This window comes from Zootoca vivipara, chromosome 8 (assembly GCF_963506605.1).
Source record: "Zootoca vivipara chromosome 8, rZooViv1.1, whole genome shotgun sequence".
Taxonomy (NCBI): domain Eukaryota; kingdom Metazoa; phylum Chordata; class Lepidosauria; order Squamata; family Lacertidae; genus Zootoca; species Zootoca vivipara.
Window position 1 is genome coordinate 82,051,999 of NC_083283.1, and position 27,495 is coordinate 82,079,493.

Consider the following 27,495-nt stretch of genomic DNA (forward strand, 5'->3'; position numbering starts at 1 on the left):
CTACATAAATCAAGAGTAGACATATTTATTTTGTATTCTTCAAGAGTACATACACAGTGAATCAAAAAATATTGCAGTAGAAGTTTATGAAATTTAATGTTAATGCATTTCCTTATAAAACTGCAAAGCATTAGCTGTAGTCATCTGCACATGGAAATTGAGATATTTGGGTTATGGTATATATGCAATAGGCACCATGACAGATTGTAATTTCAAATCTTCCACTGCACAAGCTCATTTCCAGTTCTAAGGCATTTTTCCAGAAACCAGTTTCTTCCACAATAGTAATTTACCAGTTATCAAACTCATACACATATTGTTTGCTTTCCCTGAGGATTAACTCGTCAGTGGAAATTCAAGCAAATCTATGTGTAATACAATTTATTTTTTTATCATTGAGATCAATGCATTAGTATCAGCTTGGTTAAGTTTTTAGCCAGAAAAAGGTGATGTAGAGAAACCAAGCTAGAAACAGTCCCATGCGGCTGTTTGAGTGCAATTTCCAAGTGCCTTCCTCACTCCATCCCCCGCAGGTAAGTTGCCTTCAGTTCTTCTTTAACAAGTCAATGCAGCTTTGTATGAGAGAAACATTATTCTGGAAGGCAAAAGAAGTAGTCCGTTAGGTGGAGGAGACAGGGAGCCATCAAACCTAAACCACAGAATAAGATAATCCAATGTATTTTCAAATAGTCTCGTTCAATGTGCTTTTCTTGTTATCTGAAATACTGAAGTCAGTTTGCATACCGAAACTCAACGCTGTAGCCCAGGCTTCCTCAACCTCGGCCCTCCAGATGTTTTGAGACTGCACTTCCCATCATCCCTGACCTCTGGTTCTGCTAGCTAGGGATCATGGGAGTTGTAGGCCAAAACATCTGGAGGGCCGAGGTTGAGGAAGCCTGCTGGTAGCCATATGCAAATGCAGTTACTATAAATTCACTTTGGTGCAAAACTTTGATTTCTAGTTCATCTTCACGTTCAATACCTCCCCCTGCCAAACTTTTAGCTGTTACATTTTTTAAAAAAAACTACTGAGCCTCAGTAAAGAAAGATAGGAAACAAAATGTGGAGGCAACATGGTATGACTTATTAGCCAGATAGAGATGCTGCTGTGGCTAATGTCCATGTCACTGTTGCTGGAGGGCTTTTCTTTATCTTCCCTGCTGAAGCCGTTTGCTCTCTTCCAACAGGAGCAGCTTGCAACAAGTAGTACAGAGACAGGGACAAAGTAAATGATGCCATATGCCTTTAACAGCTGTGTGGCTGAAACATATTAAATATGGTAAGTCTTTTCTGGTATGGGAAATCAATGGGGGGGGGGAAGCTTCACATGTTGTGTTTCACTGTTGGACCTTCTACTTCATCACAGCAGCTTATAAGATCTGAATGCTGATTTATTTTTCTTTTGCAGAGGATGTACTTTTTTATGAACTAAAGGTTCATTTGGATAAACCGGAACTAGTTCCTGTATGGAAAGGATGAACCAGAACTAGATTCTTTTAAAAATGAACTTTCCAAGCACTGATAGATCACGAGTGAGCATACTAAGCGTTCTTTGCCGCTGTGTGGAGGTGTATGGTTGGACACTGGCAGCGGCGTAGCGTGGGTTGTCAGCACCTGGGGCAAGGCAAGTAATTTGCGCCCCCTAACTTGCCTTAATTTGCCCCCTGCGCCGGACTAAGGAAGGGGGCTCGCCACTGCCGCCACGGAGCGCCTCTAGCCAGGCGCCTTCACCTTCCTTTGCTGAGCGAGTCTGCCGGGAGGGGGCGCCACAGCCAGAGGAGAGCGAACGGTTCCTTTGGCGAAGGGGAATCCGGCAGCAGTCGAGACAGACGAAGCCCTCACGCCGCAGAGAGGCACCGGGGGCCGCTGGGACGCTTGAGGGCGCAAGGCGAGGCCGGGTGGCCCGACCTCCTGAGGAGCACCGAGTGTCCCCCCCCTCACCGCCCGGGGGTTGGCGGGGCGTGCGTGTGCCTGTTTGTGTGCACCGAGGCGGGGGAAGCGCAGGAGAGGAGAGGAGCAACGACCAGGCAGACAGAGCCTCCACCCCGCCGCCAGCGTGCGCGCGCCTGTGTGTGTGTGTGTGTGTGTGTGTGTGTGTGAGAGAGAGAGAGAGAGAGAGAGAGAGAGAGAGAGATCGGGGCGGGGGTGGCTCTCGCTTCGTTTACCTCCACCGTCTCCAAAATGCCGAAATGTCCCTCCGAGACAATCCGAGATCAGGACGCGTCGTGTTTTGTGTGAGTGTGGGGTGTGTGTGTGCCAGGCAGAGGCAGAGAGCTGCGAGTGTGAGCGCGCCCACCCCAAACTTGCGCCCGGTGCGAATGGCCCCCCCAGCACCCCCCACGCTACGCCACTGGACACTGGGATTCTCCTGTACAAGGTCTCAAAATTGCATGGGAAGCCTTGAATACAGGAGGCTCCTTTCTTCAGACCTTCACCTTCCTGAGTTGAGGCTTGATATGAAAGAGCTTCATGCACTTGTGTGCAGGTTTTAAAATTAAGTATAACACCTGAAGTAGGTCTTCGGTATAAGATTAAAAACAAAACATCCCTCCCCCTGGATATGGCTACGCAGTGTGAATTCTCAACATCTTGGGCACCTTGCTCTTAATTATATGCTCCAGTAGTCCCTCCTCCTAAACATACCATGCCATTTCATAGCTGACTCTTATTCATATAAAAGGCTCTATGAGAATGTCCTTAAAGGTCAGAGCTCAATTCAGACATATACAAGTCCCCCCTGCACCCAGAGAAAAGCAGTGGCACAGAAGTTCTTTGAAACTAATTTAAACAAGTTTTCTGTCCATTTTTGAAAGGTTTTGCCACGTCAAAAAAAAGCTGAAGACTTCAGGGCTTATTTAGTGATATTGAAAGTTTTGATTTACAGCATAAAACACACTAATCTAAATCAAACTACTTAATTGGCAATTCCCCCCACCTGAACAGTTCATATTGCAAAAGGGTTGTTTGCTAGCCCTGAAAGGACAAATAAGCTGAACTGCCCCCTAATGCATACTGTGGAATATTTTCTACAATTAAGACAGCCTCCAACCACAATCTTACTTTAGAACACATACCTTTGCATGCTTGATCTCAAGCTCAGACATTTCTATTAGATTTTTACGAAATGCTGCTATTCGCTTCTGTTTGAAGTTGATCAGTTCTGCCATTGGGAGAACAGAGACGTTAAATCACTACATTATTTTTGTATAATCTGAAAATGATTCTAATGGGGTGAGGAGAGAATTGTTTTCAGTTTCATTATTAGGCACAAATGGGGGGCACCAACAAGAGTCTATCCTGTGCATTACAGATGGGCTGGGTAGGAGAAGAATGCCTGCATGCCAGAACCTAACACACATGGACTTCCATTAGTGCAGGATTCATTTGGGTAGAGTTAGTGCTCCAATAGTTAAAGCCACTTTCATTTTAATCGAGTTAAATGATAAACACATGAACAAATCATAAGCATAAAGATGTAGAGTACTTGCCAACAGGACTGAGTAACTTTTACAGGCAGCAAAATGTTTTATGTCTTTTGAGAAACTTTGTAACTGAATTAACCCATTTCGTCAAACTATCAGTAAGTGCCAAACATGCTGATGTATATCTATTCCAAATAATACCCAGTTTTTCTGAAAGATTTCCATAGCACTATGGAAAGGGAAATGCAGGCAGCGACCAATGAATGTGTGCCTGAAAGATGCATGACCGTGGATGTATCCATGGTGCCAAACCTGGAAGTGACCTGAAAACGTCACTCAACACGTCACTAAGAGAGCATAAGGGGGGGCGGGGCGTGCTCATGTGAGTTCCTCCAATGCATGTGGGGGCCATGAATGGAACCCCCGTGCAAAATGGTTGTCGACTGAATCAAAAGTCTGGGATGAAGGTAACGAATACTTGTCCCAAACTCTCAGTGTTAGCCCTAGTAATAAATTTAGCAGGATTTTGTAGAGGTGAAGAAAGGGGAAATAGCAATCAAACCAACAAACAAAATTCATTCATAGAAACAGCTCTAGAAATGCTGGCAGAGCATGTACATGTGGAAAATACTGGGTGAAGCAGGTGGGGTTTTATTTTCAATTCTTGGTCAGTAGGGCAAACCTTTAGAGACCCGAAGAACACTATTATAGTAATTGAAAACAAAAATAATACTAAACCATAAAATAAAACTGTAGTGGCATTTAAGGATGTCTTAAAGTTCTGAATTTTTCCCATGACAGCTGGTTTTGGGTTCTTTTTTTGCTTCCAAAAACCTCCCACAAAAAAACTCGTTTTTTTGCTTTCTGTATTTTAATATTGTGTTGGAAGCCGCCCAGAGTGGCTGGGGGAACCTGGCCAGATGGGCGGGATATAAATAATTTATTATTATTATTATTATTATTATTATTATTATTATTATTATTATGCTTTGCTTGTACCTTAAACATAAGTCTGCCCATCAGGTAATCCAGTACTCTTGGTACTGGATTACAAGTGGTAGGGAGGCCATTAAAGAATTCATAAGCTTCCTGCCTCCTCACCTTTTAGACAAATCATGCCCTTGTAATGCTTCACAGTTACTAAGGGGACCAGACTCCTTTGCCATCCCCACAATTCAGATGCTGCTTGTTGAAACAGAAAAATGAGATCCCATCCATCACTCCAGAGCAATTTCAATGTTTATCCCTGTGCTGATTGCTAGGGAAGACTGCATATCACAAGCAGAAGTTACATCCTTCTACGAGGCAAGTAAACTCTAGACTGAAAAATCCTGGAAGAACATCTCAGGGACATCCACTACAAAGCTTTGCCTTAATGTGGTGTCCTGAAGTGTTACCTTGTTTTGCAGATTCAGAAAGTTTCTCAAATTTTTGACAGCATTCTTGCTGATGTGCTTCTGCCAATTGGACATCTTTGCTTTTCAACCTAGCTTTATCCAAAGCTTTATTTGAATTTTCATACTCCACAAGGGCCCGTGTACGTCTGTACAAGAGATCCTGAATAGGTTGAGTGAAAGAAAGAACAGAGAATTTAACTCAAAGCTATACCCCATGTTATACAGATATGCAGCCTGATCCGTATCTCAAGAAGCATTCCAAAATGCACAAAGAGCTTCTGAAGAAGTTTAAGATAAACCTTACCGGTATTACAATGGTACCTTGGTACTCAAACGGCTTGGCTCCCAAACAAATCAACTCCCAAATGCCGCAAACTCGGAAGTGAGTGTTCCAGTTTGGGAACATTTTTCGGAAGCCGAATGTCTGATACAGCTTCCGATAAGAGTGCAGGAAGCTCCTGCAGCCAATCAGAAGCAGCGCCTTGCTTTTCGAACCGTTTTGGGAGTCAAAAGGACTCCTGGAATGGATTAAGTTTGAGAACCAAGGTACCACTGTACAATCAAGGTAGGAGGCACTGTAGCACATATGGGTGTGGGGAGATGGAATGCGCAACAACTCAATGAATTCAGGAGATCCTGCATTTGGTGGAGGAAGCCCCATCTCATATCCAATCTTATCAGAGTGCGTGTGTGCATTATCAATGTGGTGAAAGTACAGTTACCGGTATGAATACAGTGGTACCTCGGTTTTCAAGCAGCTTAGTTCCTGAACTTGGAACTCGAACGCTGCATAACCCGGAAGTCAGTGTTCCGAAAGTGCTTCTGAGCTTTCGTTTCCACTATTGTGCTGCTAATTTGTGTCCCCCCCCCCATTGTAATCAAAGCCTTCCATTTCCGATTGCAGTGTTCCGAGATGATATTTGGAGCTTATATTTGGTGCTTTTGTTTTTTCCATTTTTTGTGTTTTTGTTTGTGTTGCTTTTTTGTTTTTGTGACTGTGGCTTGTTCTTCGTTTTATGATTGTGTGACTGCGGAAGTGGATAAAAGCTCCCCATCCAAACAATGACTATAATCAGTGCAGGTAAGAAAAAAAATTAATTTTAATTTTTATCCTCTACAGTACTGTCTTATTTATTTTATAGTACAGTACATTGATTATTGCTTTCATTTTATGGATCAATGGTCTGGTTAGACCATGTGTCGGCAACGTTTTCTGGCCGTGGTCCGGACATGCACAGAAGCGATTGCTGGCGCCGCGCTGCCCATGTCTGGGGTGTCGGAAATGGCTTCTGCGCATGTCTACAGAGCTGGAAATCGCTTCTGCGGTTGCGCAGACGCGATTTCCAGCGTCTGCGCAGGCACCATTTCCGGCGCCACTCGGCGAGTCCCCGCACCGTGCTGGTTTAGCATAGCGCGCGGGGGACTTGCCGAGCGGGAGGCTTGTGGGCCATATAAATAGCCTTTGGGCCGGAGGTTGCCGGTGTATGGGTTAGATACAGTAAGATTCATGTTAAATTGCTGTTTTAGGGATTGTTTTTAAAAGTCTGGAACGGATTAATTCATTTTGCATTACTTTCTATGGGAAAGTGTGCCTTGGTTTTGGAATGCTTTGGTTTTGGAACAGAGTTCTGGAATGGATTTAGTTTGAGAACCAAGGTACCACTGTATTCAAAACCATTTGCCCACATTCACCAGTAAATACTGATCTATCATACGAGTTCTACTAACTGACATAGCCTACTGTTATCACTGGCAAAAAGCTTGATGCTTTTGGAAAGTCCTACTGAAAGCTACCCTGAGCATGTTTGTTTCCCATATTCATAATATTCTCCGTAAACCTTTTGAACAGACTTATTTCTTTATACAATACTGTCCTACATTGAATGTAATTGATCTGTAGAAAAGACTCTACAACCTGAAAAACACCACACGTACTTTTGTAACCTAGGAAAACCTTTAATTATATTATTATTTTACATTGACTTATTGTCTGTAGTATGGAAAATTGTTTCAGCTGGCCATCGTAGGAACTGTTTAGAAACTGGTGCCTGAGTTTGGATTTGATTTTCCTCTTCCATCCTTGTCAGTTTCCCTTTGTGTCTTTAGTTTTGCTTTCAAAATTGTGAGCATGCATAGCCCTTCACCTAAACAGCACAGGCCTCTTCTTACCAGACTATCCTCACATACGCTTGAGTTACGAGTTAGGCTAATGACAGACCTTAGTGATCTTCGTAGCCAAGCAGAGATATGAAGCTTATCTCCTTAGCACAAGCCTGCCAATCTAGGTTCCTGGTGCCCAATGTGGTTCCCTCCAAATGATGCTGGACTCCCATCTCCCATCACTCCAAGCGAGAAGGGCCAAGGTTCAGGGATGCTGGAAGCTGGGATGCAATAAGTTGGCCTTGAGCACGGCAACCTCCTGATTTTTTCATGATTAGTGATATAGTTGAATCAGAAAGGGCTGCAAGTTTCTCATCAGAAGCCGGTGAATAAGGTTGTGAACTCCAGGTGTGGCAATCGGTCTAGGAGTAGCCAAAGAAGTTCTGAACCTCAATGACAAAAAATGTACCCAAACAATGAACATTGTCTCCCCATTATCTTGGTACCATTTCAGCCTTCAGATTGAGATCACGTGGAGCATGTTAATGCACTGCTATCAGAACTGTGGTACAAAGTTCAGCCAAATTGTTCTCGTAGTGTAAGTACTGCAGAAAACGTTCAGAGAGGACTCACTTTTGCCGCTTCTATATTGAGCATATAGTATCTTAGTAATTCTGTTAGTTTCAAATCTTCATCAGAAGAAACACGATTCTCTACTTTCTATGGAGAAGAAAACAATTACTGAATATATAGACAAACAATTTAAAATTTAGTGCATATTGACTGTAGCATCTTCAAGAAAAAAAAGTTAAATTCTGCAGAATAAATGGTTCCATTTCAATTTGGCCTTAGGCTGTTTAGGAATGGAAACAACCTTGGCTGCCCTGCTGAATGACCCACACAAGGACACAGGAGAGTGACTTTGGAGGATATGATTCTAGACAGAAGTGTTGGGCAACTTCTATTTTACACCTTGGTCATTTGCTTATAGGGTGCCTCAAAGATAAACCTTGCTGAGATTCTGGATCAGTGCCTGGGTCCTCCATGGGCTGCCTGTAGGCTAACAAATGAAGCTTAATCCAGGAATGGCTGTGGTGCTCTCCGTCAGCAGGCAGGCAGGCATATTGAACTTTATGGCACTGTAGCTGCTAAGCCATATCACACCACACATTTCCCCAATAATCCAACATGTCAGGAAGCCAAATGAAACTTGCAGATCAACAAAGTTATCCAGAACAGAGCATGCAGAAACACAATATGGTGTGCACATCAGTAGGGTTCAGTTCAGTAGGACTGCTGCTCTAAACACAGGGGTTCAAGCTGTGTGGGCACTAAACACAGGTTATTATTTTGGAGTACCCTTGGACCAAACTCTGACAAATTATGTTCAGGTGACAGCTGCAGTGGGTCCAGCACAAGCTGGTACGCCAACTACAGATCTAGCCATGAAAACACATGTCTTAGTTACCCCTTGTCTGGACTACTCTTACTGGATGCACTCTAAGTGGGGCTTCCTTTGAAAAAGTGTCTGGAAACTCAAGTTTGGTCCAAGGTGCAATAATCTTTAACATCCATTATGGGGAGGAATTGAACGTTGCACTTTTCCAATGGTTCTGTCAGCATAAGCACTTGAGCTTGCCTGAGAAAATATTATCCCCTTTCCTCCCGCCAGGCACTGTTCTCCAGACCCCCGACACCCTCCCCCAAGTGAATTTGCTGTGCTGGCTCCTGCTAGAGCACCTTTTTAGTGGAACTGGCCTGTGGTTTATAGGTTAATGATACTAAGGGGACTGTTTTCTGCACTATTAACTGGTCTGCCCACTAAGATCATGGTCAGATGCCCTCTTGTGTGTCCCAACTGACCAGCACAGGCTGTGTCTAAGGAGAGATTTTCTCAGAGGAAGTCCCTCCTGATGAAGTGAATGCTGACCCCCTCCCTTACAATAGTTTGTCAGATGGCAAATACCTTCCATTTTAGAGAGACATCTGGCTGATATCGTTTTATACTGATGTCATGTGCCAATTGTAGCTTTTTGTTTCGTCTCCTGCTGCTTTTTCTGTAGATTACATTTTTATCTTGCTCCTTTATGCTACTTATGTTTTATAATACAATCCTTAAATGTTTTGATAGCTTTTAATAGGGATGTTACTGTATTGGTTTTTTTTTTGGTGAAAGGTGGGATATAAATATTTTAAATAAAAAATAAAATAAAATAAAGGTTACCCGGAGTTTCTCAAAGAGCTCAGAAATTTTCACCAAGTACCTGGGGAGGAATAGGGTGAGAAGAGAATGTTAACTGTATCTCCCAAACCCTGAACTCACACCAATAGCTTTATATTAGCAGCAAACCTCCTGCACTGGGGCAAGGAGTTGGGCCACATCAGCTATGGCTGCCAAGTTAGTGGTTAAATTCATAGGTGACCATGCAGGAGAGTAAGTGACCTGGCTCCATCCCTCCTCTGCCAAACTATTTGGCTTCTGTGCTAACTGTAGAGGAAAGTCTTTCCTCCAAAACCAGGATAGAAACCTCCAGGTTTGATCACCTCTACCAGTCTACCTGGAGGAAAACAATACTTTTAGTCTGTGTTTCCATGCTGGCTGGGAAGGAGAGCGTTCCCCCTTTTATACGGCCAGCACAGTGACTCAGACTACTAGCCCCTTAGCAGGCATGTAAAAGAAATGGCACTGCAAGTAACTTTTGTGAGCTTATTTATACAAGGCTAGATTCTGATTCTACCTGCCTGAACAGATTTGGCCTGTTCCGTAAGACTCCAGAGTTATGACAACACAGAAGAATACAGGGCAAGGAAGGAGGCACTAACAGTAGAGCTAAGAAGCCATACAAAAGACAAGATGTGCAGATATCCCTGACCAACAGAAGCTACCACACCTTATTAACTGGATAACCTGGTGAATGTATTCATGCTACTGCATCCTGCTAGGCAGTAATGAAAATCACTATTAACAAGTCCAACAGAGAGGAGTGAGGAATTATGCTTGAGGAAGATATAGTACTAGAAGACAACTTAGATCAGGGGTTGCCAACATGGCACCCACAGGCATCAGTGTGCCCACCAATACTTCCAATGGTACCCCTAAAAAAGGCTCAAAAGTGCACTGGTTTCCCCTCTCCTACACTGAACTCTTTCCCCAAAACATGTCCACTTTTCATTGGATGCCAGGACTGGACACCCACCTCCACTTCTGTTCTGAACAGAGGGAAAATGTGGGGGGTGCCTGATGTACTGCCTCCCCCTAATTGAATGGAGTGGGGCAAGGGGGCATGGCTGTGCCATTCTGTAGTCCTCTCTCTTGTTCTGCTCTTAGCTAAGGCAGCCATTTTGGTTTATGCAACAAACCCCACTGCAGCCATTTTGTGACTGGAGCCCACAGCACTCTCTCAAAATTCCAGATGTGCCCACTGGCCCAAAAAGGAGACCCACATAAAAAGAACGAGGGCTGGTGTTGTTATGGTGCAGAGAACTAGAAACATACATGGATCTGGAATAGAATGTCTAGCAACTGTACATTTGCAAAAATTTAAAACATGAGTTTCAGTACACTTTTGTATCAGTAGGTGACAGCACACTCAAGTGAATAGCACTGTACTGGCAGCAGGTGGCATTGTGGTCTAAACCACTGGGCCTCTTGGGTTTGTTGATCAGAAGGTTGGCTGTTCGAATCCCCATGATGGGGTGAGCTCCCATTGCTCTGCCCCAGCTCCTGCCAACCTAGCAGTTCAAAAAGCATGCCAGTGCAAGTAGATAAATAGGTACCGCTGTGGTGGAAAGGTAAATGGTGTTTCTGTGCGCTCTGGCACTTGTCACAGTATTCCATTGCACCAGAAGCGGTTTAGGCATGCTGGCCACATGACTAGGAAAGCTGTCTGTGGACAAACACCGGTTCCCTCAGCCTGAAAGCGAGATGAGCGCCGTGCCCCATAGTCACCTTTGAGTGGACTTAAACCGTCCAGGGATCCTTTACCTTTACCTTTTACTGGCAGCAAAAAATACCATAAGGAGTTGCATTCAAAGTAGTGCTAAGGAGATTGTTCCATCAGTACAGGCATTTCTGCTTGCCCAATGGAATGTTCTCCCCTCTCCTCGGTCTGTGTGCTGTTCTGGGGGCTCTCAAGGCCTTCCAGAGCAGATCAGGGTGTGGGTGGCAAGGAGAAGCAGGGGCAGTCCTCTTACCCTAGTGGGAATCATTGCACTGGTTTCTGCTAGGGCAACAATTTTGTTGAATACAGACCAATGAAACCACAGGAGTCAATTGCTGTTACACGAAAGGGTAAGAACAGCAGAATGCAGGGAGCAAAAGCAGCTACAGTGGTCCCTCAACTTACGAATTTAATCCGTTCCGAATGCACATTCGTAGGTCGAAAAGTTTGCAAGTCGAAAAAAGCGGTTTCCCATAGGAATGCATTGGAAACGGAAAAATTCGTAAGTTGAGTAAACCGCATCTAAAATTTGTAAGTCGAGAAAACCCCATCTAAACCACAATAGTTTTCCTTTCGGATGTCGGGAAAAAAAAATGTAAGCATGCGCCCATTTTTTTCATTCGTAACTCAAAATTTCGTAAGTCGAGTACAGTACTTCGTAAGTCAAGGGACCACTGTAGCTGCCAGTTGAGAAATCAATAGCATTAAGACAAAAACAAAGAACAGAGAAATTTACAGACACTAGGTGATATCAACATTCATCATGCTCAGATAAAACCCACTGAAATCAATAGGTCTATGCTGAATACGACATGGGACAGTATCCAACCGAACAGTTCTGCTAGTGTAAGGATTCTTAGTCGCGCAATGGAACCCCTGGAATAGATTCAAAGGTCAAGCTGGAAGGGGGTGGCAGCACAGGGAGAAGTGGGGATGGTTCTCGTGAACAGCTGAAAGTTCTTGTCCTAGTGAAACAGTACAGTTGGATAACTCCCTAAGCTGGATATCACCTACTAGCAAAAAAGAATCAATAGGAAAGAAATACAGAAAGTGAAAATCAAAGGCAGAAAAATAAAAGGAAATAGCATGAAAACTAATCAAATTTACAGAAGGCACCAAAAGTTAATATTCTGAATTCTAAGTTCCCTTTAATATTGTTTTCAGGTCTTTAATTTAGCTAAATTATACAGGTCTCAAATGTGTCGCCCCAACATGTCCTGCTGCCATTTAAATAAAATAAAGTTATCAGGATAGCAGATGATGAATCTGACACATTACATCTACTTTGAACCTTAGTGGCCTTTGTCACTGTGACAAGTTTGAGAATCTTTGCCAGAGCTGTTTTTGAAGAGGAATGGCATGGACTTACTTTTTAATGATCGTTGGTTCTTCTAGAGCCAGACTATTTAAGCAAGCGGAAGTATGAATATAGTCATCTGCAACATCTGTTGAGAAAGAACATAAAACACTTTCACTCTTGTCTCTGAACTGAGCAGTATTTAGAAAATACTCTCAAGTGTCTCTATGGGTGAAAAAGTTACTTTTATGAGCTCTTGTCATCTTCTCTGCCTTTGCACACGCATCCTTGATTCTGTTGTAGTAGTTTATAAGAAATGTCTTCTCTTGTGCAAAGAAATCATCTACTTCCTGAAAAGAAATTTTCAGATGGTTAAGGTAGTGTTTTGATCAAGAAAATGCGAAAATTAGGCTAGAGTTACTTTCGCATTAACCCTCTTTAGTAGGAATGCAATACGAGCTTGGCTTTTGAAATCATTTACAAAATATTTAAGGGACGAGGGTGGCGCTGTGGGTTAAACCACAGAGCCTAGGGCTTGCCAATCAGAAGGTTGGCGGTTTGAATCCCTGTGACAGGGTGAGCTCCCGTTATTGGGTCCCTGCTCCTGCCAACCTAGCGGTTCGAAAGCACGTCAAAGTGCAAGTAGATAAATAGGTACTGCTACAGCGGGAAGGTAAACGGCGTTTCCATGTGCTGCTCTGGTTCGCCAGAAGCGGCTTTTGTCATGCTGGCCACATGACCCGGAAGCTGTACGCCGGCTCCCTCGGCCAATAACACAAGATGAGCGCCACAACCCCAGAGTCGGTCACAACTGGAGCTAATGGTCAGGGGTCCCTTTACCTTTACAAAATATTTAGCTACTTTAAGCCTTCCCTGAAACAAGTGAACATCATGTGAATGTCTGTGTACGTGTGCAGGATTACGACAGCCCCAACCCCCTTTTACCTGAAAGGTACTTACCGGTATTTTTTTTGAAAATAATCAGCCTTAAAAAAAACTCTTTGAAAGTCCTGCTCTGTTAGGTTCACTGCACAAGCAATCTCCATTCCCTCAGCTCTGTTCCCTACCCCATAAAAAATCCTGATAAGTTTTACTTTACAGTGGAAAGGAAAGTGCTGGGAAATATAGCACTTTGCTCTCATCCAGCAGGGCTGTTGTTATGTCTATACCTCCAAAAACAGAGCAGAGCTCACAGTAGTACTGAATCCATGGTGTCCTGGAGCCCCTGATTTGCCCCCCCCTCCAACCCACTCCATTGCTAAAGAATGAGCCTAAGTGTTTGTTCTTAGCAACACAATTTGCACAATTTCATGCCAGAAAGTCTTGAAGTGATTTACAACAAAACAGTTAACATACAAAAAAGCAGTTAAATCAATTGTATATATAAAAAGATTTTTTAAAAATATAAAAACAGTTCAAAACAACAACAACATTTATATGAAATCCAAGAGAGCAACTGGAATAAAAGTTTTAAAATGCTAGTAATATAGCATACGTAAGCAGGCATACAGATTTATGGAAAATAACGCAAGAGACAATCTAGCTTTAAGAACTCTTACTTTAACCCCAGAGAACAGAACTTCATCAGCGCTCTTCGCCACAATTTTGAAGAAGCCACCAAACATTTCTTTTGTGTTTTTCCTCCGAACACTTAGCTAAGAGAAATATGGCAAGAGACACATTAGGCAGCGATAAACTATCCATTATCATTATGCTGGAATTCAAACCTGTGATCTTGGTGCTTTTGGGACCATACCCTAACCCATGCATTTCCAGCATTCTACCCACAGAGCCCACTTTAGAGTGGGAGCTATTAATGAGGACTATGTGTGACAAATTGGCACTACAGGAGCAGAGCCAGTTACAAAATTGTGGCAGATGGGAGTTTGGCATATTCAATCAGCAACTACAGACATAATTTTATTATTTCTAACCCTGTTTCAAAAATTGCTGAATTCTTTGCCACAGCACTTTCCTTGTGGCAAGGAGTTCCATAGTTCAGCTGTCCTCAAGTTAAGTAGGTATTATTTATGGAAGCAATGTGAAGTTGTATATGGCTTAAATGCAGTCTTGCCTTCCCTTGACAGGATTTTTTTGGGCTTGATTCTTTCAGTGGTTCTTGTAATTGTCTGGACTGTTTTAAATGGAAAAAATTTGATTTTATATTTTAATGCTTTTATTATTATTTTTGATGTTTTAATTTAATGATCTGTAAATCACCCTGGGATATTTTTGATGAAGGCTGGTTTAGAAATAGTGTAAATAAATGAAAAGCAGGTGTGTCTTACATCCTGGTCATACTCAAGGAAGACATGAAAGTTGTGATCTTGGCTGAGAAGAGGGTGGGCAGAAATTCGCTGAAGGAAGACTTCATGTGATGATACTGTTTTCTTGAAGACCGCAAGGTACTCCCTGGAAGAAGAAAAAAACTGGAATGGGAAAAAAAATGTGCCCCATATTGTGCACACTTCGGCCTAAGGTGCACCTGCATCGTAGTTGGCTGTGCATACAGGCATTGCAGGCATCTTGCATAAAATTGTAGAGCTGGAAGGGACCCAAAGTCTCATCTGCCCCTCAGGAATCACAGCTAATTGCAGTCAATTACAGTCGTACCTTGGAAGTCAAACAGAATCTGTTCCGGAAGTCCATTCGACTTCCAAAACATTCGGAAACCAAAGCACGGCTTCTTCTTCTTTTTTTAAAATGATTTTTATTGCTTTTACTTAATTCGTAAAGAAAAAAAAACTAATACACAAACGATCATTTTGTCATACAGCAAAATAATGTATACAATTCTCAAATAAAACAAAGATGTCTTCCAAATACTACGCTGTATCATGCCTTATTTACCTCTCTTTTCTTACTTATAAGATTTCCTCTTTAAACTTGTTCTTTCGAACTCGACTTCCACTTTCCTCTCTCTTGGTTTTATTTTCCATCTTTCAGGTTTCGGTGCTTTATTCTTTCTCGCCTGTCCTAATCTTACATCAACTTCACATATACCTTTGTGACAATGGCTAAATAAATTTCATGTTGTATTTTATAATAAAACCTTTTCAAATTTAACAAAATTCTTTCAAATATTCTACATATTTATTCCACTCTTTTTGATGCCTTTGTTCTTTCTGGTCTCTTATTCTTCCTGTCAGCCTTGCCAACTCTGAGTATTCTGTCATTTTCTCCCTCCAATCCTCTACAGTTGGGATTTCTGATGTTCTCCACCTTTGGGCCAGTATAATTCTCGCGGCTGTGTTGGCGTACAGAAAAAGTTTTTGGTCCTCCTTTTTTATATCTCTCCCCAAAATTCCCAGTAACATTTCTTCAGATTTTTTGGGAAAGTGTATCGCAACAACCTTTTCATTATATATTGAATCCCAAAAAACCTTTATCTTGTCGCACAGCCACCACATGTGGTAGAAATCTCCATCGCTATTATTACATTTCCAGCACTAAAGCACGGCTTCTGATTGGCTGCAGGAAGCTCCTGAAGCCAATTGGAGGCTGCGGATGTTTGGCTTCCAAAAATAGATCGCAAACCGGAACAGTCACTTTCGGGTTTGTGGTGTTCGGGAGCCAAAACATTTGAGAACTAAGCTGTTCGAAAAGCAAGGTACGACTGCAGTTGCTTTCACTGATGAATCCCATAACTTCTTATTTACATTTTAGATGACAGATTAGATGCCACTCTCCCACCCACCAGTACAATCAGCGGCTGCAATGACCATATACCTTGAATTATGTGTACGGATCCCAATCTGGCAGTAGGAACCACACGCACAGCCAGAGACTGGAATTAGAGACCATCCCAAGAAACAGGGTTTTGGGCAACTGCTTCTTTATGTGGCCCTCCATCCAGAAAAAGATGCACACAAAGAAGCCTGCTTCACAGCAAACTCATCTCCCTTGCTGAACTGGGATGACTTCCATCACATACAGTTCTTGTCAGAGCTTTTTTTTCCCTAAAAAAATGTTTAGGGGTGAGTGCCTGGCGTGCTATGGTCCATGGGGTCATGAAGAGTCAGACACGACTAAACAACAACACTCATTTTCCTACTCATTTTGAGATACTGCCCCTCAGTGAGGCCAAACTTAGAATCACAAAATGTTTAGGGTACCCCTGCATCCCCCTAGAAAAAAAGCACTGGTTCTTGTATCCAGATATGAACTTTAGCTTCTTCTCACATACACACACACACACACACACACACCTATCTTGATATTTTAAATCAGTATTCAACCTCTCAGACTTAAGACCTACCCTTTAATCCCACTAAAAAAATACTGCAAGGCTTTCTGTCATGACAGGCTGATATATCGACTGTGACACTAAGCTGATAAAGGTGCTACAAGCCACCATACATATCTGTCTCCAATGACAGTGCTGGATCAAAGAGTCTACAAGCCAGATCATTCAAGGCAGGGTTGGAGAACCTGTAGCCCTCCATTTCTGACTCCAATTCCTAATTTGATCCAGTCAAGATCTGGACAGCCACAGGCTCCCTATCTCTTCTTTTTGTGTGTGTGTGTTAACTCCTTCCAGAACAGACTGAATACCAGCTAGTTGGACAGATGACATTCACACTAACAGCAACTCTACCTTCAAACTGGCTCCCAAGTTGATTTCCAGGCCTAATCCAAAGCACAGGTTCTTAACTTTCAAACTCTCAACAACTTGGTTCTCATAATCTCTGAGAATGTACAAATTCTCCCAGCACTTGAGATCTTCTGAGGAGACCCTATTTTGAAATACGTCTTATGGGAAGCCTAATAAATAATAATAATAATAATAATAATAATAATAATAATAATTTATTATGTATACCCCGCCCATCTGGCTGGGTCTCCCCAGCCACTCTGGGCGGCTTCCAACAGAAAAATAGAACACAGTAGTCTATTAAACATTAAAAGCCTCCCTGAACAGGGCTGCCTTCAGATGTCTTCTAAAAGTCTGGTAGTTGTTTTCCTTTTTGACATCTGTTGGGAGGGCGTTCCACAGGGCAGGCGCCACCACCGAGAAGGCCCTCTGCCTAGTTCCCTGCAACTTGGCTTCTCGCAACGAGGGAACTGCCAGAAGGCCCTCAGTGCTGGACCTCAGTGTCCGGGCAGAATGATGGGGGTGGAGACGCTCCTTCAGGTATACTGGACCGAGGCCATTTAGGGCTTTAAAGGTCAGCACCAACACTTTGAATTGTGCTCGGAAACATACTGGGAGCCAATGTAGATCTTTCAAGACTGGTGTTATGTGGTCTTGGCGGCTGCTCCCTGTCACCAGTCTAGCTGCCGCATTCTGGATTAGTTGTAGTTTCCGAGTCACCTTCAAAGGTAGCCCCACGTAGAGCGCATTGCAGTAGTCCAAGTGGGAGATAACTAGAGCATGCACCACTCTGGCTAGACAGTCTGCAGGCAGGTAGGGTCTCAGCCTGCGTACCAGATGGAGCTGATAGACAGCTGCCCTGGACACAGAATTGACCTGCGCCTCCATGGACAGCTGTGAGTCCAAAATGACTCCCAGGCTGCGCACCTGGTCATTCAGGGGCACAGTTACCCCATTCAGAACCAGGGAATCCTTCACACCTGCCCGCCTCCTGTCCCCCACGAAACAGTACTTCTGTCTTGTCAGGATTCAACCTCAATCTGTTAGCCGCCATCCATCCTCCAACCGCCTAAGTTACCCTCAAACAGGAGAGGAGCCTTCTTCGTAGCAGCTCTGATGCTCTGGAATAGTCTACCAAGACAGGTTTGTCCTCTTTTTGGAGACTGGTGAATTTGCCTACCCCAACCTTTCACATACACTGGATGACAGACTGCTACCATGTATTGTAACTTTATTGAAATGTTTAATTATGTTCTGGGTTTTTGTAAATTTGCAAATGATTGAAATTGTCTGAATAGTGTTGTATAAACAGATTTAAATAACGTAAGCTTTTAACTAGGACTGGAGAAACTGGCTTCAAATTCCCATTGCCCCTTGGATCTTTCACTGGGTAACCTTGAGCCAGTCACTACCTCAGAGCCAAACGTGCACACAAGGTTTGCTGAGAGGATAAAAATCATAGAATTGTAGAATTGGAAGGGACCCTGAGGATCGAGTCCAACAATGCAGGAATATGCAACTGTACCATACGGGGATCAAATTTGCAACCTTGACATTATCTAACTGAGCTTTCCAGGGCCATATATTGTCCTTAGAATAAAGGGAGGATATGAATGCAACAAACTAAACTAAACTAACAAACTATGCAGAAGAGTGGGAAGACAATTCAGAAAACTTACTAGGCTGTTTTAACAAGTACAGTAGAGCCTTGACAGTTCAGAAGCCTCCTTTACACTCATATAGATTCACCAGCAAGCAAAAAATTACATGGGATAAAGAGGGTATTTTCGTTAAGTATAATCACACTCACGCTTCCAGCTCTTGCTTCATTTTGGCAAATTCCTCTTTTGTCATAGACAGTTCTCCTTCCCCGAGCTTATGCATCTTCTCTCTGGGGCCATCAAAGTCAGGCTTTGCAGGTGCTGGAGGAATCTTAGACAAAAATATCTGTTGCTAGGAACCTCCTTGTCCAAAAAGAGAACTTTAGTAATTTCTACTCTCTAGCAATTTCTACAAGAACACTGCTAGTCAAACATCTAATTTTTACGGAAATCCCTTCCATTGAGGTCAGAAAGGCCACCTCTCTGTTGAGCTTCCAGTGCTTTCTGAAAACTTTTTTATTCCAGCTTTTTAATAGAATTAATAGAATAACCTTTAGTCATTTTTAGTTTCATTGTATTGTGCCTCCTACTATAATTAAGCAGTATATAAATGGTTGAAGTAATTAATAAATAAATAGGTACAGTATTGTATAACAGTATTTCCTTATAACACAGCGGTGTAAATGCTGAAAAGATATGTAATGAGCTAAGAAATGACCAATGTAGTCAAGAGTGTTCTAAGGGCAAATCTGTAGCCACAAATCTGGTGGGATGGAGTTTGAGGATAGGCAGTGGTGGTGATGTAGCACATTGCAAGTAAATGAAAAACTGGAGCAATCTAAAAAAAGTAGTTTTGTATGTCTAATTTGAATAAAATGATAAAATTTGAAGTGTGAGAATAATCTCATTGCCTTTGTATGAAACCCTAGTACAAATTTGTTGAGGGGTGTCAAATGCTCTTGGAGCTGAAACTTTGAGAACAGCACTCTAACACACACAAGCATACACACACTCTTGCTGCTAAACATATACTGTATGTCATTTCTCAACTACTTCAGTCTTCAATAAAACCAACAATCTAAAAAAAAAAATCCCAACAATAGTACAATAAAATTTATTTTAACAACTGGAGAACTCAGAAAACCACACAATTCAAAGATTAGCAAAATAAAGCAGAATTAAACAGCTCTTCCGCAAGATCTATATCTCTGGCTCTTCTCAGATCTCCTTTTGGAGGCAATTTCACAAAAGAATTCCAATGAAGTATCACTACAGTACTTCGTTAAATTATCTTGCTGGCCTCAGTAAGGTTTCGTTATTTGATAAACTCAAAATTAGTTATTGTAAAGAGTTGCAATGTGGTTACTTAATAGTGCAATCCTACCCATGTCTACTCAGAAGTAAGTCTCACTGAACCCAATGGGGTTTAATCCCAGGTTAAGTGGGTACAGAACTGCAGCATAACTGAAATATCCATAGGAACCCCACTCATGCATTGAAATGGGTTTCAAGGCTACAGATATATGCCAATATACACTGGAGATTAAGAATCAGTACTATGAAATTCTAAAACAAAAAACCAGAAACTACAGAATTACTTGTTTGCAATTTCCTTGATTAGCGAAGATGTCTGCATTTTAAATCAGATTTTGTAAGTACTTACGATTAGTCCTGCATACTCTTCTGTCTCAATAAATGTGTCATGCAGCCACTCAAAATCTTCATGCTGTCTTGTAACTGAGAATTCTGTGCTCTGAAAAACTGGCAGCGTAGTCTGAAAGCAGAGATCAGTTACTCCTTTGGACCTCATTAATAGAAAAAATAAAAATAAAAAAATAGTGTAGGCTTTTAAGCCTGTTAAGCTGGAACATGGGTGGGAAGACTTCAGGTTTGTAGGATCTACTATTTTTTTAACTAGAACCCTGAGAACCACCAACTGGAGCCGGGTGCAAAAGAAACATGTGTAAAATTAAAGGATTCTGAGACAAGAGATGAGAAATTTGTTCTGAATGCTGGAAATTGAGTTTACAGCCCTTCTACACAAAACTCCACTCCTAGCCTTCCTCACTTGCTGTTGCAACCATATCCCATATTCAGATCCATGCAGGCAGCACAACTGCCATCAAAAACTGTTTATAAGACAAGATACAAACTAACAGAAAAAGACTGAACTGATTTTAAACTTACAGACCCAAATCTCTCCCCCCCCCACCTACTGAAATCAAATCTGAACTACTACATGTTATTAAAAGCAGTAATATAATGTGTGAATATAAAGTGAGATTAAACAAATGAACCAAAAACCAGTACCTTAAATTTCTTAACCCCAAACCAGTATCTTAAAATGACCCATGAGCAACATTATCCCTGAAATATTGCTTTTGTTCAATTTAAACAAAATCTCAGCTTATTTTGGCCATGGTCCATTTTGAATTTTATATAAATGGATATTTTGGTTTGAAACGTGATATATGGATTTTCAGATGGTTTTCAATACATTGCTCAATCTTGATTAGTACAAGAGGTATTTAGATGTATATGGAAGCAAGTGAAAAAAGAAAATATCATAATAAAAAGTACAGTGGACCCTCTGGATACGCATTTAATTCGTTCCGAGGGTCCGTGCGCACCCTGAAAAATTTTTAACCAGAGGCGCCACTTCTGTGCACAGGCACAGCATGATAGAGCACTTCTGCGCATGCGGCAAAACCCAGAAAAATACTTCCGGGTTTGCCGCTTTCGCAACCCGAAGATTACGTATCCAGAGAGGTACGAAACGCTAGGGTCCACTGTAGAGGGAAGATTTCCCAAGAGATAATTTTGGAGAGACAGAGCACACCATCTTAAGAAAATTGGCATAAAAATGCTTTCATTTCAATTTATGTGAGCTAAGGCTATTTTCCAAGCCATGTTCACTAATCTGTAACTTTATAGAAATTACCTTGGTCACTAAACATGGCAAAGTTGTAGCTTTGTTCCCTGCCATCTTACCTTAGTATGGACTGTGAATTTCACTTTGTCTTTTTCACTGAGAGCATCAGGGATATCAATCTGCAGTGAAGGGTCAATATTTAGATCCACAGACACAGACCTCATCTGAAATGAAAGCAGAAGGAATTTAGAGGGCTGGAGATCTCAGCAACAGCTTCCTACACCAACTCCATACCCGTCAAACCTCAGCTAGGAGGATGGGATAGGAATAGCAATTCTTTGGAAGCAACCTTTGGGTCACCTATTTACTGTGGTACTACTGCTAATGAGTACTTTGGTGACAGGCACCGAGGGTGTTGCTAACTGGGCACTTGAACAGGCGCTGCAACCTGTGATTGATGGGAAAGACCTACTTAAGTGAAAAGGTGAACACATCTCTGGGAGGAGATGTAATGACTGTCTTTACAAAAAACAGGACTTGGGGGTGGGGAAGATAAACTACTATTTTTTTTCTTTCCTTAGGAGCAGCATGACATTTAGGTAGTTTAGATTTACACTGCAATCTCAGAGAAGCCTATGCAGAACTGGTGGAAAGTTAATTTGAATTTTATTTCAAAATTTATTTTTTAAAAAAGGGCTAGAATTAATTTCAACATCGTTTATCAAAACTGCTTGCCCCCATGTATGATGACCTCCTCCCACACCACTCTTAGTGCATTAAGATCTTCAACTGAGGTCTCTCTCTGAGTTCCATCACATATATGTGTGTGTGATGGAACTCAGAGTCATAACTAGGGCTGTGTGATGTATCAATACATCGTCTGAAACCAGTCTGAAGTTCAGAACACGATAACAGTTTCAGAATTTTTGAGCTTGCAAGCGTGAAGATCTGTCGGGCGGTGACTGCTGGGAAGGACCACGGAGAGAGATACAGGTTTTGGTGGCCTTGGCAAAGGAAACCGAAGAAGGTGCTCCTCTGCCTGCCTGCACCTTCCCTTCTCCACAGCCTAGCTGCCCCTCCCGATTTCAGACATCTATATATATATAAATGTAGGCATTGTGCACGAGGATGAAACAGCCTTTCTCCATAACTGCTAAACCGTAATGTAACCAATTTGGCCACAACGTTCCATGCCCATCAGGGAGGGATCTGGCATAATTTCCCCCCCAAAAAAACCACACCTTTCACACCTAAAATAATGATTAAACACACAACAAAATGGTGCCCCAAATAGACGTCACCACCAGAAGCTCTGAAGACTCCAGCAGCTCCAAAGCTGCGCCGCCAGATGACATCACAAAATTCCACAGCAACCAACTGAAAACAGTCCTTTTGCAGCAACAAGGCCCAGCTTTTTCAATAGGCCGCAGCATTGCCAAGCAGGGAAAAACAAACAGAATAGGGCCTTTCACAATGGGGGAGGGGGGCACAGGGATGAGGCACAACAAAGGGAGGGGGGAAGGACCCTGAGTCAGCCAAAGCAGTGGGGGTGGGTTGGGACAGGGAAAAATGAATAGGCCGACCGCCAAAACGGCCATTCCACCTCCAAAGCCCAAGCCCAAAGCCTCTCCGGGTGGCTGCATTAAAAAACGCCTGGCAGCATTAGGCAGTCGTTCATCATTTCTTAGTGGGCGTTGTGTCACATGCGAGGCTACGCGGCCATTTTAAGTAAGGGCAGTCCTGCCCCTTTTAACCTAGGCTTTATACTATGACTGATTGCCAGCCTCTGCGTCTTTAAAAAAACAACAACCACCATGCACTTTCTCTCCCCAGTTTAAGTCCTCAAACCAACACCACATCCTACATTCAAAACACCTACTCAAAAATTAGAAAAACCAAATAACCAAAGCAAGCAAACAAACAAACCACAAAACACACAACAATGCCCAAATCATACAATACCCACCAAAATAAATGACAACCCCAAAAATAAAATAAACAATAGTAACTTCAGCTTCTCATGTTCTTATATTTTTTAAAAATCAATCTCTATATATAAAAATGTTCACGATGTGTGCGCAGTAGCCAATGTATGGAGATACAGGGGGGAGGGGACAACACTCACCGGGGACAACAGAGAGCTCAGACAAAAGGGCATGCTGGGAAATAGAACCCAAAAGCTGACAGTTCCTTCTCCAAGGGTGGGGGCCCAAGTATGGAAATACAGGGGGGAAGGAGCAACACTCCCCAGAGACAACAGAGAGCTCAGACAGGGGGGTGAGGGGGCTCGATAGCTCATGAGTCAGGACAGGGCCAGTCACAGGGATGTGCCGGAGGGGTGGGGGGAAGAGGGGGCTCGATAGCTCATGAGTCAGGACAGGGTGGAGCCAGTCACAGGGATGAACCAGGGGGTGGGGGGAGGAGGGGGCAGGATAACCACAACAATGCGTGGCCGGGCCAGCTAGTTGTAATATATTGGTGTATTGCGATGGTTAACTAGTGATATATCACAATGTGAAAAATCAGATGTCATCCATCTAGGAGCAAGAACTGAAAGCTGAGCCAAGCAGAAACGAAACAGCGGAGCAAAGGCAGAGAGGGGTAGAGGGAGAGGTTAGGGTGGGTGGGCTGAAAAATCAGTTGCTACAGCCTTTGGAATCCAGGGTAGAGGGTAGAAATGGCCAGACCACAGAAGGACAGTTTGCTTTGGTCTTCAGTTGCTACCTGCAAAGTTAGCTGTTCATCCTGCTCCCCACTCCCAAGTGAGAAGCAATCCATTTAACCATGTGAAAGAGTTTTGTTTATTTATGCCAAGAGTACTACAAGGGAATCTCTTCAGCACATCAAAAGGCACAGTGCTATTTGTCCTTGAAAATAGGTGCCAGAACTCACCTTGAACACCTCCCTCTACCCTTGACTCCTGTGGTGGTGATTTCTGTCACAAACAAGTGGCAGGATATCTAAAGGCGACTGGCTCCCCGTTAGTTTCAAATGCTGATGCAGCATGCACATAAAAGTGCATAAAAGTGCCGCCTGTCTATATGTATGTATGTATGTATGTATGTATGTATGTATGTATGTATGTGGCCCGTGTGTACAAAAAGTGTGCACAAGTATGGTCATGTCCATGTCGTCACATTTGCTGCTGCTATGTGCCTCTATAAACTTGGACCAACAGGGAGCGTGGCCAAAAATTCTTAGCCATGTTTGCACTAGACTTCTCAGTATTGTAGCAGGTGTCTAGGGTAAAGAAAAGAAAAGCCTGCCCGCTGCCATTCAGAAAACAGACAAATTGCTAATTAATTAATATTTTGCATCCCTTTCCTCCTCCAAGTTCTTCTGACTTAACACTTACAGCCTGGTATAACCGTATATTGCATGTTGCCCTGTGTGAGGAACAGACCTATGAAGCTTGGTGCTCAACAGGCTCAAACAGACAGAGTTTTCAACCAATGTGGTTCCCCTTCCTTATTAATGTAGCAGGTGGTCATATTAGCCTCCCTCTGAACTCAAAACTCATTTTGGGGGAAGGTGTTACATCATCTCGACCTTCTACCCTTTCCTCTTCCAGCCTACCCATTATTGGGGGGGGCGGTTACATTCTGGGTCATCGCATGTGTCAGTGGAGTGCACATAAGCCCACCCTGCCCACTTCCAGGTCCAAAAGCAGCCCCAGCATTTACAGCCACACACTCTTTGAGCGCACACAAAGCAGGAGTTGCCTGTAGACTCTGTGCCATGTCAGCATATTCAATTGTCAAAAGGTTTATACAGCTATTCTGAAGTTACTTATCTTAACTGCCCAGGCAGATTCCGTTGTCAAAACAATATATATTGCAGAGTACATGGGGGGGGGGAGGATACTGGACAAAAGAAACAGCTTCCGCTCAGATAACACTCTATTCCAGAATAAGCAACAGATTATGCACGAAGTTCATAGTGCAATTTAGGATCACTTCACATTATGTGCAAATTGGTTTCCAGCATGTCCACTGGTGGTACGCAATGCTACTCCTACTCAGAGTTGACTTTGCCTGCAGACTAATGATTAATAAACCCAGGCAATCAGAGTAGGAAAGCTGTAGCCCTCCAATGTTGTTGGACTCATAGTTCCATTAGCCTCAGCCAACACACTCAACTGGTAGCGGTCAGAAACTATTATGGGAGTTGCAGTGTACTGTACAGTAGTCCAACACCATCTGGGGAACCACAGTATTGTAAGGATTATACTATTAAAAATTATAGTATTAAAAATATAAAAATATGGCTCACAAATTGAGGGAGACTTGATGTTAAAATTAAGGCATATTAAAAATGTGGGCACAGCATAATCTTAGCATTCAACAGATTTGAGTGGGGGGTTGTTTGTTTTTTAACAACCAATGGTATATACAGTACATTCTACAATATAAATTATGAAATAAATTTTAGGCTGCAATTCTATGCACTTTCCTAAGAATAAGCCTTACTGAAAACAGTGAAAGTTGCTTCCAAGTAAAGTTGTAGAGAATTGCACAAGAAGTCCCACTGATCTAGGGCTAAACTGAACATGGTGGTAGTTCTTTGCATTTAAGCACAGAACAATCTCATCACCTACACATTTTAAAAGTAGACTGGAGATGGGCTGCAGTTCACTGGCATTGTTTATTTATTCCCCTCTTTTCTCTGACACGACTCAATACAAAACAAGATAAAAACAAGAACCTCAAAAAACAATAATAATTGAAAAACTGCTGATAAAATTAAAACTATATAAGGATATAAAATATATTTAAACCATACCATTAATTACAATAAAAACAGCATGGCACTAGTACTTTCATTAAAAACAGTCAGTTCCCCAAAGCTTGCTGTAACAGAAAAGTTTTCACCTGCTGGTGGAAGGAAAGAAGGATGGAGCTGATCTAGATTCCCTAGGGTTGGAGCCCCAAAGTTTGGGAGCAGCCACTGAGAACATCCCCACCTAGCCTGCCTGTGAGGGTGGAAGGACCAAGAAAAGGGCATCCCCCAAAGACCTCCAAACCTGGGCAGGTATGTATGAGGGAAGGGAATACGGTCTTCCAGGTCATAACCAGCAATTTCAGTCGTGCCCGGAAACAGACTGGTAGCCAGTGTGGAGCTTTTTCTAGCAAGTCGCCTGCTCACCTATTACAATCTGGCTGCAGCTCTTTGAGGCAGCTGGAGTCCCTGAACACTTTTCAAGCGCAGCTCCACGCAGAGAGGACATACGGCAACTAGGGCAACGTGTCACTGTGGCCAAACCGGACAGCTCCAGGAACAGGCGCCTATCTCCTTTACATACAGGAAGTTCAGTCCTCAGGGTCTCCTGGTGGGGCTGGGAGAGAACCTCAGCTAAATTCCCCTGCCAGCAGTACTGAGCTAGCAGACCAGAGGCCTAGCATGATGGAAAGGCAGCTTCCTACGAGCGTATCGCCCAGACTCCGGACTGCAGCCCGACCCACCTCCTTCCCCACCCGCGCTGGAGGAGCAGCCCGACAAGCGCCTCACGGGGCTTTCCAAGGCAAACCGCGCCCCCTCCTCGCGGTGGGGCAGCTCCGCCCTTGAGGCACAGGCCCTGCAGCCCTCGCTTCAGCTTCGGAGCAACCGAGTCGCTCCGGGGGCTTCGCCGAGAGAAAAGGATCCTGACCGGGGGGGGGGGGGACGGACGAAGCAGGCACCGCATGAAGGAGCCGGACAGCGCGCAGGAAACGAGCCGGCCGCGTCCACACGGGCAGACAGACAGGCATAGGCAAGCAGCCCCCACCCCTCCTCTCCTCGGAAGCGGTGCCGTCGCGCGACGCCCGTCCAGAAGCGCAGCGGGACCGACTCGCTCCCTGGGAGCCGTAAGGCTGGACTCCGGAGGCCTTTTTCTGCCTCGGAGAGGGGGGGATTCAGTTGGTTAACAGTCGCGCGCATTCCCCCCCCCAAAAAAAAATATGCGGGCGCCTAACAGAGCAGCGCTTCTCTGAGGGGAAAAGAGGCAGAGCTCGAGGCGGGCGGCGGGGGGAGGGGACGGGAAGCGCTGCAAAAGGCACTTCTTCTCGGGCGGGGCTGCAGAGAGGCTTCCCTTCCCCCCCCCGGCCAAGCCCGGAGATAAGGGCTCCCCTCGCCCCCCTGCACCGCGCGAGACTCACCTTCTCCCGACTCCCCTTCTCCTCCTCTTCCTCCCGCGGCAGCTGCTCCTTCGCGGCCACAGACATGACAGCGCCTCGCCCCGACGGCCCTCACTGCGCAGCCGTGGATTCCCCCTCGCGCCGCCTTTTCTGCCGCT

At 43.5% G+C, this 27,495-nt stretch overlaps 1 protein-coding gene across 2 annotated transcripts; it reads right to left on the reverse strand.

Moving 5' to 3' along the window:
• SNX5 (sorting nexin 5) lies at positions 1-27,491 on the reverse strand. Of its 2 annotated transcripts, none has more exons than XM_035103357.2 (13): positions 27,359-27,491; positions 21,344-21,448; positions 20,016-20,126; positions 18,562-18,683; positions 14,446-14,569; positions 13,717-13,812; positions 12,402-12,507; positions 12,230-12,305; positions 9,144-9,183; positions 7,553-7,639; positions 4,820-4,979; positions 3,075-3,160; positions 1-595 (listed from the first exon to the last, which is right to left on the reverse strand). In XM_035103357.2, exons 1-13 carry the CDS (start codon positions 27,422-27,424, stop codon positions 545-547), a joined length of 1,230 nt encoding a protein of 409 aa, XP_034959248.1. In that variant the 5' UTR covers positions 27,425-27,491; the 3' UTR covers positions 1-544. The 2 variants fall into 2 exon arrangements, with proteins under 2 accessions (XP_034959248.1, XP_034959249.1); XM_035103358.2 differs by lacking the exon at positions 27,359-27,491 and adding an exon at positions 26,370-26,698.
• Between the last annotated feature and the right edge of the window lie 4 nt (positions 27,492-27,495).